Consider the following 13,505-nt stretch of genomic DNA (forward strand, 5'->3'; position numbering starts at 1 on the left):
TCGCACGCATATATCAAGCGGGGTCGTGACACGCCCTCGGCCGTTTGGGTACCGCCCCCGTGCTCTGTTTTGTGGCCTTATATGGCAATGCCACGATCTTGTAACCTTATTTGGGCATGGAGCTGAACAGCCCCACCCCCGTGGCGGGCCACGGGCTTGTAGCCTTATTTGGGCATAGAGCTGAACAGCCCCGCCCCCGTGGCGAGCCACGTGCTTGTCTCTTCTCGGCGATCCCGCCCTTCTTGTCCAAACAGAGCATGGAGCACATGTTCACAATGGCGGCGAACTCAAACCAGGGCCAGTTGAGAGGGCGCGCACCCCACGCTTGTCAAGCTGTTTTGCACGGAGAGAGAGAGAGTTTTGCTGGGAAATGAAATCCTTGAAGAGGACCTATCTTATTTGATTCGGTGCAATGCAATGAACTAGTGGAAAAACAGAGCCTTATACTGACATATAATAAAGAGATAACTATTTAGAAGGTCCTATGATTTTCTACGTGTGTGCGATGGACTAATTAAGGGGACGACCTTTGATCATCTATCTATAATTCCAGTAATCTCTGTCTGTACGTTTGTACGTTTGTCTGTCTGTGACCGCTGTTTCTCGACAACCACGGGTCCGATATACTTTTAACTTGCCAGGTATATTGCTGGGGACCCGAGGATGTGCCTTTTCAAGGTTTCATATTAATCGGACAATTACTTACCGAGCTATGTCCAAAAAACGATTCAACCAATCTGAGAGCAGCGAACGATCGCGTGTGCCGAACGTGGCGGGCACACTCTGCCTCGGATGGCACATTTGAGAGCGTATTCATTTATTTCACGTTTGCAAACTATGTTGGCGTTAAACTATGTTTTACAACTAATAAAAACGAATTTGCGATTCATTCGCTTTCCTGCGCGTTTGTGCACGCGATGGCGATTTCTTTACCAAACTCCGGAAGCCGTTCGCTTTGGACCAAACCATTGCATGTAAATAGAGGGGGGGGATTGTCACCACTCGCAAGCCGTTCGCTTTGGACCAAACCATTTCATGTAAATAGAGGGGGGGGATATAATTTTAGATATAGATATAGTACGGGCATGCCCTAGTTACAATTAATGGAGGTAGTTACAAGGAATTATTACATTATTTACAGAGGGTGATATTTACAAACAATTACCAACGGGCAGGATTCTCAAATCCGCAACAATATATATATATATATATATATATATATATATATATATATATATTGTTGCGGATATGGGATTTGGCCTCCATATCCGCTTGTAAATATTCCCCTATTTCCCCAATACTCCCCAACTATCCCCAATCCCCCATTCCCTAGTCCCATTGTCTGTAAACAACACTCTGTAGAACCGACCTTCCCCTTTTTCCCCCATTAAATGTCGTGCCCAGGTTCACCGCATCTCACGTAGACAACTATAGGACATCTTGCTAGTTATTCTTAGTCTATGTCAGTTAAGGACTCGTTTCCATTAATTCTGACTCTTCGTTGCACCAGAATGTGATTGTATGGCACCAGTAGTGAGTTTAGGACCTCCCCATACCTCCTCCCATCTTCCTCATGAAACAACAACAACAACAACTACAACAACAGCGCGCGGGGAGTGTGCGTCCTCACACCGGCTTGGTTAGCCGCCATTGCCCATGTGCTCCGACGGGGTTACCACGAAGGGGCTGCCTGTCAGCTCCTCGTCAAGGGCGGAGCCCGGTAACCCCCCCGCACCCAATAAGAAGCGGCGGGCCGATTCCATCTGGGGTAGAGCTAACGAGCCGAGGGCGTGTCACTCCCCGCTGGATATACGTAGCCACTTACCGGAGGTGACGTCAGAGATGCGCCCCCAGCTTGAAGAAGAACCAGTCGCCACCTCCGAGCGCTGAGAGACCTCCCTGCATCTTTCGGACCGTGTGGATCCTGTCCCTGAGCCAAGGTGCACCTTGTGCTGACCATCGACGACCTGCCCTTCCTTGCCATCAATCCCTGTGTGAGTCAGTTTTGTCCTGTTTATCTGTGGTCTGTCGGGGCTACTATAAGGCCGTGATTAAGTGCCCACCTTCCTATGCTGTCCCTCTTGTCCTTGTAATCTAAACGTTCCGCATATCCCATATTATAACCTCCTCCGGAGGTCTTGAGAACTGTACCCCTGGTGTCGTGTCATCTAACCCAGCCGTTGTGTCCTTTCCTTCATTGATCTAGCGTAGCGCGACTCGGCCAACGTTCGAGTATAATCGGGTAAACTGTGCAGACGCGGTCATACCAAACCGCTCGGTAAACTAACATCCAAAACCGCGTCTGTAACAATATATATATATATGTATATGTATGTATGTATGTATATATATGTATGTATGTATGTATGTATGTATGTATATGTATGTATGTATGTATGTATGTATATATATGTATGTATGTATATATATGTATGTATGTATGTATGTATATATATGTATGTATGTATATATATGTATGTATGTATATGTATGTATGTATGTATATGTATGTATGTATATATATGTATGTATGTATATATATGTATGTATGTATGTATGTATATGTATGTATGTATGTATATGTATGTATGTATGTATGTATATGTATGTATGTATGTATATGTATGTATGTATGTATGTATATGTATGTATATGTATGTATATATATGTATGTATGTATGTATATGTATGTATATGTATGTATATATATGTATGTATGTATATATATGTATGTATATATATGTATGTATTGTTGCGGATATGGGACTTGGCCTCAATATCCGCTTGTAAATACTCCCCTATTTCCCCAATACTCCCCAACTATCCCCAATCCCCCATTCCCTAGTCCCATTGCCTGTAAATAACACTCTGTAGAACCGACCTTCCCCTTTTTCCCCCATTAAATGTCGTGCCCAGGTCCACCGCATCTCACGTAGACAACTTTCGGACATCTTGCTAGTTATTCTTAGTCTATGTCAGTTAAGGACTCGTTTCCATTAATTCTGACTCTTCGTTGCACCAGAATGTGATTATATGGCACCAGTAGTGAGTTTAGGACCTTCCCATACCTCCTCCCATCTTCTTCCCCAAACAACAACTACAACAACAACTACAACAACAACTACAACAACAACTACAACAACGGCGCGGCGCGGGGGAGTGTGCATCCTCACACCGGCTCGGTTAGCCGCCATTGACCATGCGCTCCGACGGGGTTACCACGAAGGGGCTCCTTGTCAGCCCCTCGTCAAGGGCGGAGCCGGTAACCCCCCCGCACGCACCCAATGAGAAGCAACGGGCCGATTCCATCTGGGGCGGAGCTAACGAGCCGAGGGCGTGTCACTCCCCGCCGGATATACGCGGCGACTTGCCGGACGTGACGTCAGATGCGCCCCCAGCTTGAGACGACAAGTCACCACCTCCGAGCGCTGAGCGACCTCCCCGCATCTCTAGACCGGACCGGGTCGATCCTGCCCTGAGCCCAGGTGCACCTGGAGCCATCGATTCTGCCTTTCCTTGCCATCAATCCCCGTGTGAGTCAGTTTTTGTCCCGTTTATCTGTCGTCTGTCGGGGTTAATATAAGAGTGTGTCTAAGTGCCTGTCTTCCTATGCTGTCCCTCTTGTCGTTGTAATCTGACCTTCCGCCCTAATATAACCTCCTCCGGAGGTCTTGAGAACTGAACCCTTGGTGTCGTGTCATTTTAATCCAGCCGTTGTGTCTTTTCCTTCATTGATTTAGCGTAGCGCGACTCGGCAACGTTCGAGTATAATCGGGTAACTTGTGCGGACACGGCGGCCATTCCGCTCGGCCCACCATAACATCAAAGTCGTGTCTGTAACAATTGGTGTCAGGAGTGTCGGATTCGGACCTGGGACTAAATTTGTTAGGCCCAAACTTTGGGAGGTAGAATTCGATCCGGAGCGCGTTTTTTTTCCGCGCTCGAAATTATAACGGCGAAATTTGATTTGTTTTACGGAAATAAAAACCCGAATTTTGAAAGTCGCGCTATGGCAGACCAAGTCGGCTGGGGTCCGGTAGTGGAGAGTGAGGCAGGGTCGGTCCAGGACCAAATTGAGGGACGTGAGGAGAGCGAAGCAGCGAGGGTAGCAGACGCACAAAATGGCGCCTCGCTGGTCGCGGCGCCCGCGACCGTGGCAGCGCCCCTGGTGGATTTGAACCTTTTTTTTCTACAAATGAAGGCCCTTATGGACAAGAATAGCGAAGAAATGGAAAGCAGAATGATGGGGGTAATGGGGAACCGGATGGATGCTCAGAGTGAGCGATTGGAGGGCCAATTGGGGGTAATGGGAAACCAAATGGGGGTAATGAGGGACGAAGCGAGGGGTACCGGTGAGGGGTTAGACAATAATTTTAAGGGATTAGACAAGAAATTTGGGAAGTTAGACGACAAATTTGAGGGGTTAGACAACGGGATAAAAGAGGTGAAAAATGGGTTAATGGGGGTAGAAAATAGAATGGCTGCCCAGGAGAATCAGATAGAGGGAGTGAAAAATGGGTTAATGGGGGTAGAAAACAGAATGGCCGCTCAAGAGAATCAAATGGAAGGGATGCAAAAGGGGTTAGAGGGGTTAGAAAACAGGATGGAAGGCAAATTGAGGGACATGAGGGACCAAGCGGAAAGGGAAGTTAACCAAATGGGGCAGCAGATAGAGGGGGTCAGAATGGGGGTAGAAACCAAACTGGATGCTCACAGGGAGAAAATGGAGCAGATGAGGGTGGCATCTGGGCAGGAGATGCAAGTGATGGGAGAGGAGATCAGAAGAGGAGTGAGTGAGGAGGTCGGAGGAGTGCGCGAGGAGGTGAGGCACTGTAAGGAGCGCATGGAGAAGGAGGTGAGAAAGGGGACTGTAAAATTGCAAAGTGGTATAGAGGAGTTGACGCTGGGAGTAGAACAACTGACAGTGGGACAAAAGGAGTTGGGGGACCAGGTAAAGAAGAACACAGCGGTAATAGAGGGTTTAAAATCGACACAGAAGGAGATGAAAAAGGACGTAGGGGTAATTAAAAAAGAGTGTCAGACGGTACATGAGGACCTGACGAGGAAAATGGACAAGGTGGTAGAGGTGATGGAGGTTAAAGAGCGGGAGGTGCGGGAGCACATAGAAAAAAATAAAGTGGAGTTAGAGGAAGAGCTTAAAGGGGCGCACGAAGAAATAAAAGAGGTGAAGCAGAAATTAGAAGAAGTGGAAGAAGGGATGAGCGAAATTAAGAAGCGACGGAGAGGGGATAAGAAAGAGATAAAAGAGGAGATAAAAGAATTGGTCCAAAGTCTGTGTTTGGATCGTGATGATGTGCTCATTAACCGGATGAGGGATTCGCAGGTGATGGAGGAGAAGCGAAGAGGAAGAGGACCCGGTGTAAGTGGTGACCAATATGGTCGTGCGTATGATGCGCCGGGGGATTTAAGAAGCTTGGGGGTCGAGATGGACCCGGGTGTTCGTGAGAGGCCGTGGGTGAAGTGTGCGACAGGTCTGGTGTGCGAAAAAGGAGGTGTGCGAGAAAGTCCGACTCTGGGGTGTGTGAGGAAAAAGTGCGTGCCAAGGAGTGAGGGTGCTGGCGAGAGTGAGTCGGTCGTAGCACGTGTGCGAGGGAGCACATGGAAGCGTGGTGTGGTAAGTGTTACAGAGGGTGTGACGGGAGAGTGTGCGCAAGAGTGTGCGCGAGAAAGGTGTGTGACGGACGGGTGCATGGGGAAAGAGTGCGCTGTCAAAGGCAAGGAAGAATGCACGCCTGTGGTAAGTGTTACAGAGGGTGTGACGGGAGAGTGTGCGCAAGAGTGTGCGCGAGAAAGGTGTGTGACGGACGGGTGCATGAGGAAAGAGTGCGCTGTCAAAGGCAAGGAAGAATGCACGCCTGTGGTAAGTGTTACAGAGGGTGTGACGGGAGAGTGTGCGCGAGAAAGGTGTGTAACGGACAGGTGCATGAGGAAAGAGTGCGCTGTCAAGAGTAAGGGTGAGTGCGCTGTCAAGAATGGAGGTGAGAGTAGTGAGAGTGACAAGGAGCGTGAGTTGGTTGTGACAGGTGAGAAAGGAAGCACACCTGGAATGGTAGAGCGTGAGTGGGAATGCACGCTGGAGTTGGTGGTGAGGCACGTGGTTGGGTGTGCGAATGAGAGCACACCTGTGATTGTCACAGAGGAAGTGACAGAGGAGGGGGTGCGAAGAGGTGTGTTGGTGAGGTGTGCGACCAACGAATGTGTGCCAAAGTGTTCGGTGGTCAGGTGTGTGACCAAGGCTGTGAGTGGAATGAGAGTACCGAGGTGTGTAAGGAAAGGTACGAGGAGCATGGAGACGGGTGGATGTGTGAGCAAGGAACGGGCAGTGGGGTGTAAGAATCCAGGTGAAGCATCGACGGTAACCAGGTTAGAGGTTAGGTCGACTTTTAGCCGAAGCGGGCCCTCGGTGCGTGCCGGGCCTCGCTTTGAACGGCCGCGTCCGTGCTCCACTAGGCGGAGCCGGCAGCCCGATAGAAAGGGTCGTCATGGCGACCACGTTTTGTTGAGACGTGCCAGCAGGTCGAGATCAGGACATTGGATGGCTCCACGCCGAGATGGTGCGTGGGATCTCGGCCCGGGTAAGCCCCCGTCCCTGCACCGAATGCGGGACGTGTCCAGCCGCTGGCACCAAACAACCCGCATTCATGGCTTGGCTTTACGAAGCCGGGCTTTGGACGGGAATTGGCGCACCGAGAGGCATTAGTGAGTAGACTGGGTGATGAGGTTAGTGTTTTGGCCCCGAAATTAGAGAAAAACAAAATTTGATGATTGGCAAGGGATTGGCAGTAGTGATTGGCAGATGATGAGTAGGATTGGCAAATTTTTAATTTGTTGAAATTTGATGTGCCAAATTGGTAGTGAGCGATAGGCCCGGTGGGTAAGGGTGGCATCCCTGCCACCCTTCCCATGGTGGGGCAAATGCGCAATAGATTATGGGGTTTATGGCAGTGAAAACTAGCCCGGGTGGGTTAGGTTATATTGTAGGGATCTAGCGAAGATGACATTAGGTGACGTTAAGTTTAGTTAGTGACTGATACCTGTAGTGGGGACGCAGGTAGATTAGTATGGATGATAATGACGAGGGAGCGCAATAGTTTAAAGGGACGACTGGGAAGCGCAAGTTTCAGAAGGGAGTAGTTAGCTGAAATGATGCCGTGTGTGTGAGAATTGAACAGGTGTGATTGCACAGGTGTGCAACTGGACAGGTGTGTGGAACAGTGTGTGAGTAATGAGTGTTGTGGATCAGCGCGAATGCGCTTGGGGAGAGAAGGGTGCAGGTGGCACCAGGTGTGAGAGCACAGGTGTGCAGGTACAGGTGTGTGGAGAGAGTTGGAGTAAGTGGTACGGAGTGGTGTGCATGGTGCGAAGGTGTGGATGGGGGAAGAGTGGACCCCTTTCACGAGTACCCGGGGCGGGTAGTGTAAGTGTTAGGTAGAGGGTATAGGTAAATTGTGGTTGGATGTTGGCATTTGTGGTGCGGGTGACAGAATGGTATTGTGGATGGGTGCATTAGCGTTGTGGAGATGCCTGGGCGTGTAGCCTGTTAGTGTGTGTAGTTGGTTGGGCACTCCACCACTGTGAGGATGTCGGCCAGGTGAGGCCGCAGGTGGGCTCTGGGAGCCGGTAGTTGTGAGTGGGTGCCTGAGGATCCCGGGTGTGGATCGGGCAGCCCAGTGCCAGAGAGGGCACCGAGTGGGGAGAGCGCCAGAGGGCCTTCCCCAGGTAGTTAGGTTAGGGTAAGGAGCAGGTAAGCTCGGAGGCAACTGCAGTGGTGGAGGTGTGCAGGTGGGTAGACCCGCTGGGAGAGGTACACGCCACAGCCCAGAAATTGTGCGAGGGCACCGGGAGATGAATCGGGGGAGTGAGACCCCAAATTGAAAAGCACCACAGTTTGGCCAATGGGAATTGGTTTTTAGAACCCATAGTGTAAGAGGGCCAATGGTTTGGCCGGAGAAAGACCCCGGGTAATGTAAAGTTGTTAAAGTCATTTAGGAAATAGTTAGGATTGATGAACCTGTCGCACCATACGCAGCCACTTACCTGTGGTGATAATGATGACTCCACACCTGTGTTTTCTTTGTTCTGTTGCAGGAAGTAAGGATTGCTGTTTGGATTTGTGAGACGCATCATGACGTGGGTGTGACATTGTGCGTAATTCCATCTCTCCCTCCTTATGAGGATTGATGATGAATTGGTGATGGCAAATTTTGAAGTAAAGGGATTGTGGAGACGAATTTGGTATAGGGGAAATATGGGGAAGACGTGACAGTAGTGACGAATTTGTAAATGCGTAGATTTTTGTACATATGGGGTGAGAACAAGGGTAGGGTAGGTGACAGGGGGGTGGCGTACGGTAGGAACGTACCTGTCTCACCTGGTTCCCATGTGCCCCCAGTGTGCATCACCTTGTATTGCGTGCACTTTTGCGCCCTTACCACCTTACTCACTTGTCTATTTCTTTTGTCTCCCACCTCCGAGGATCTGGCTTTGGGGCAGAGAGAGAGAGGAGAGAGAGGTGCTGGCTTCGCAGTTGTGGGCCTGCACTTTCGCTGCTTGCTGCCTGGATCGATACACCATATGGACCGCAATGTTTGTGGCCACCCACCATGGACCGCAGTTCTTATGCGGCCAAGCACCACCCATGGATGGACCTATGGGTCAACGTGGCACCTATGCCATACAAGGTGAACCACTAACAGTTGGCCCCCTGACGGCCACAATAAAGAAATGGACGCGGTTGGCGCCTTTCTTTATTTTTGAAAGCAGTAAGAAGGCCAAGAGCACCACATGAAGGCAAGACCAGCGGCAGAACATCGGCCGGCTGCGACACCACCGGTGATTTATAGACACTTTATTGGTGCACCGGATGGTGCTGACTGTACATGATGGGGTGGTGCTTTTGGTGCTGGGAAGGGGTGCTCTGCACATTATTAAAGGCCGTAGGCCACAGAGCACTCGTGGGTTGGTGTATCGATGCTGGCATGCGTGCTCTCTCTATGCATAACATCTGCATGTGTTCCTCCAATAACAGGTCCTGGATCGTAGTGTAAATATCAGCGTAGTCTTGTGTAAATAATGCTCCCTACCGGCTGTATGTTTAGTTTGCGAATTCTTTCCGGATTCGGTTATCCTGTGGGTGTGTTTCTGTGAGGAGAAGGGTGCAACGTCGCAGGGGGACATATTTACTCATTTGTGAATATCCGTAAAACTGTCGCACTCAGGGTAGAGTTAATAGTAGAGGGAATTACATCTGAGTGCCACACTAAAATAGGTAAAAATTTATCGGGTCGGGACGCCCCGAGGGTAGAGAAGGGTGCAATGTTGCGGATATGGGACTTGGCCTCAATATCCGCTTGTAAATACTCCCCTATTTCCCCAATACTCCCCAACTATCCCCAATCCCCCATTCCCTAGTCCCATTGCCTGTAAATAACACTCTGTAGAACCGACCTTCCCCTTTTTCCCCCATTAAATGTCGTGCCCAGGTCCACCGCATCTCACGTAAACAACTTTCGGACATCTTGCTAGTTATTCTTAGTCTATGTCAGTTAAGGACTCGTTTCCATTAATTCTGACTCTTCGTTGCACCAGAATGTGATTATATGGCACCAGTAGTGAGTTTAGGACCTTCCCATACCTCCTCCCATCTTCTTCCCCAAACAACAACTACAACAACAACTACAACAACAACTACAACAACAACTACAACAACGGCGCGGCGCGGGGGAGTGTGCGTCCTCACACCGGCTCGGTTAGCCGCCATTGACCATGCGCTCCGACGGGGTTACCACGAAGGGGCTCCTTGTCAGCCCCTCGTCAAGGGCGGAGCCGGTAACCCCCCCGCACGCACCCAATGAGAAGCAACGGGCCGATTCCATCTGGGGCGGAGCTAACGAGCCGAGGGCGTGTCACTCCCCGCCGGATATACGCGGCGACTTGCCGGACGTGACGTCAGATGCGCCCCCAGCTTGAGACGACAAGTCACCACCTCCGAGCGCTGAGCGACCTCCCCGCATCTCCAGACCGGACCGGGTCGATCCTGCCCTGAGCCCAGGTGCACCTGGAGCCATCGATTCTGCCTTTCCTTGCCATCAATCCCCGTGTGAGTCAGTTTTTGTCCCGTTTATCTGTCGTCTGTCGGGGTTAATATAAGAGTGTGTCTAAGTGCCTGTCTTCCTATGCTGTCCCTCTTGTTGTTGTAATCTGACCTTCCGCCCTAATATAACCTCCTCCGGAGGTCTTGAGAACTGAACCCTTGGTGTCGTGTCATTTTAATCCAGCCGTTGTGTCTTTTCCTTCATTGATTTAGCGTAGCGCGACTCGGCAACGTTCGAGTATAATCGGGTAACTTGTGCGGACACGGCGGCCATTCCGCTCGGCCCACCATAACATCAAAGTCGTGTCTGTAACAGTATGTATATATATGTATGTATATATATGTATGTATGTATATATATGTATATATATGTATATATATTGCTACGGTTTTGAGATTTGCACTTTTAAAGTCGATAAACGCTAAAGGTTTGCCCCCCCATAGTTAGTCACGCAAGCAACACGTAGGCCCATTTGTAGTATAGTTATGTCATAGTCTGTGTAAGAATCAGCCATTTCCCCTCTTCGTGCCTGCGTTGTGTAAAGACAGGAGATTAGGCTCCCCCATTCATTTTGCGTCCACCCTCCAATTCTACCTCTACAGGCGGAATCCATTCCGCGTCGCATTAGGGTGCTCACTAGTCGAATTGACACGAGGTAGGCCTCGGAAGGTGAAGGAGGAGTCGAGGTCAGGATCGGGGTGAGCGGCGTGGTGTGACGGTAAGGGCAAGCAGCCAATCACAGCTTGAGCGGCATGGCGTGAGAGGGCGTGGCGAAGAGAGTCTGGTGAGTTCCAGAAGGGTCGCGGGGCGGGGCTATATAAGCCCACGCGAAAAGCCCTCAAAAGGACTTTTGAGGACTTGTTGGGAAGGACTTGCGTTACCAGGACTTGAGGGGGGCGAGCGCATTGTAAGAACTCGGAGAGGTTGAGCGGATTGCAAGAGGACTTGAAGGAATTGCGCAGAAGGACTTCGTTGCGAAGGACTTGTTCAGTGGAGACGCCCTTGTGAACTGTAACTCGCCATATAAACGTACGCACCAGAGAGGAAGAAGGAGAGGCGTTGGTGGTACGAGTACGTGGCCACAGCCAAACGCGCCGGTGGCGAATAGCGAATATTCCAGCCACGCGAGTAAACGTGGCCATAGCCGCCAGTGATTAACCACCAGCCGCGCCAGAGTCCGCCCCCTACCGTTCGCCCAAGATAACCTTTGCGTCCAAACGGCACACGACGAGCTCCTGCCTTCTCCTGCATCCATATTCGCGGGACGTGCCGGGGACCGGAGGGAGCTGCACGAGAACCATCCTTGGACGTGCGGACCATCATCCTTCGTCTGCAATCCCCGTGTAAGTGAGACGGGCCCGTAGTCTTTGGGTATTAAGTAAGACTGTTTAAGGATTGCCCTGTGTCCCTGCTTCTTGAATCATTGTGTATAGTATAAATAAATCTTGTTCTTTCTTTTCCAATTCGATCGCCTTTGTGATTTCTCCATTGACTAAGCGTGGTACGAATAAGATTGCTTGAATCGGTTTCCACCAACTAAACGGCGCGGATCGCGTGTACTCTACCGCTCGGCGCATCTACCAACACACGTGATTCGTGCGAGGCTTATTTCCTCACTACAGGGCAGCGCGAGTATTTAGGTAATAGCGAATTTGATCCTAATACCCTATTTCACACTGTCCGGAAGGGACGTCATAGGTCTCGGGTCGCACCTGGTCAGTCAAAGACAAGGGGACTAATCCCCCCTCGGTAAGGGGAGAAGGCCGGCGACAGATCCGCAACAATATGTATGTATATGTATATTCATTTCAGGTAACATGTCCGGGGTTACTGGTTAGTAAGGTATAATAAATGCAATTGTAATTGTGTGGTTATAAATGTAGCAAGATTTCTGTGTTTGTGACCATTCAGCACAGATTGGCAGCTGGATCAGACAGTAGCTCACAAGCAATGGGGGATAGACAATGCATAACATATTGGTTGGGAAATTCATGTTTATTCATGACATTGTCTGTCCCAATCTATTTCACAAGTCCTTTTTCTTTGCATAGTGCTCCAAAATTCCTCCCTCCGCTCCACTCCATCCGACAATTTTCCCCTCTCTTTCGGTCTCGCTCCATCCCACGTTTTTTTCTCACTCCATCCTACAGTTGCCCTTTTGTTTGTACAATTTTATACCACATCATCCATGTTTTTTCTCCCCAACTGAATATTGCCTCCTTCGTATAATGTATCGAATTTTAGCTTTTGCCAGCATCCCTCTTTTGTAATTATAAATATGTAAAACAATTACTCAATGAAAATTACAATGATATATCAGACACTGACTGACCAGTGACTTGCAGCTCCTCTTGTCTAGACAATCGTTTCACCACTAAGAGTAAAAACGTTGAGCTTTTTATAAATTATTTCTGACATTTTAACTTGAACAGAAAGACTTTCTCATAAAACATACCTTCTGGTTTTATGCCCACAGAGCCAAGTTCACAGTACGTCATCTCCCTGAAAGCTTTCAACAACATGGGGGAGGGTGTTCCGCTGTACGAGAGTGCAATGACACGTGCTATGTCCGGTACGCATGGTTACCAGGCAGGGTGGTCTCTCCTAATAGGGGCTTAGGGTCCTCAATTTGCATTACGAACTTGCCTAAGCCTTCCTCCTTGACCGTGCATGTGCCTTGTAAACTCCGAGAAGCTCAAGTGGTTTCACGGATCCCCGGTGGGTTAAAAATCAGCATGCGCCTGACACTAATCTGCTGGGCATGCAGCCTTGCGAAATAGATGGCAAAATTGTCACTCCTCGAGTCTTGGAAGAGGAAAATGGAATTTGCCCTTTTTTAGTGCCCTCCTTCATCTGTAATGCGTCTTGCTAATTGTTTCAAAACTCCTTCTGCATTCATTGGAGGGTCTTGCTCAGTATTTTTACTTATACAGTACACTGAAAAAGAAAAACATGGTTTTTTGTACTTTTTTGAGTGTCTCACTGACATAGCTTTTTGATAATACCCCTCCTATTATAGTTTCATGTTTCTATACAAGAATGCGTCGTCTATTGCCTTATGCTTCAACTGAAACACTAACTGCATGCTAAATAATTCTCCTAAGGAAGCTGTAACACCTCCAAATGTGTAATTGCATCCGGCTTACTCTTAGGATCTCAAGGTGGCTTTTCTGCATGAAATTTTAACAAATGCTTTAACATTGCTGTCTCTTAGCTTGTATTTCCTCTAACACAACTTGCTTTTCTCGTTTTTTCCTCTCTTCCTGTGTGTCTTTTTGTGCCATCCTACCTTGCCACTGAACCATGCGCTTCCGTTCTGGATGTTCTACTTTTGCCTTTTGCTGAAGGAATGCCTCAAAATATCCTCTCTGTTTTGATCAGATTTTCCAA

The 13,505-nt window shown here is 49.2% G+C and overlaps 1 protein-coding gene across 1 annotated transcript in view; it reads left to right on the forward strand.

Moving 5' to 3' along the window:
- LOC137420765 (neogenin) overlaps nt 1-13,505 on the forward strand; it is a 594,601-nt gene that overhangs the window by 480,896 nt on the left and 100,200 nt on the right. The window contains exon 17 of the mRNA XM_078772332.1: nt 12,592-12,687. Coding sequence (XP_078628458.1) covers nt 12,592-12,687 — 96 coding nt within the window. The remainder of the gene's footprint in view (nt 1-12,591; nt 12,688-13,505) is intronic.

Source organism: Myxine glutinosa, chromosome 2 (genome assembly GCF_964187855.1).
Source record: "Myxine glutinosa chromosome 2, kmMyxGlut1.1, whole genome shotgun sequence".
Taxonomy (NCBI): domain Eukaryota; kingdom Metazoa; phylum Chordata; class Myxini; order Myxiniformes; family Myxinidae; genus Myxine; species Myxine glutinosa.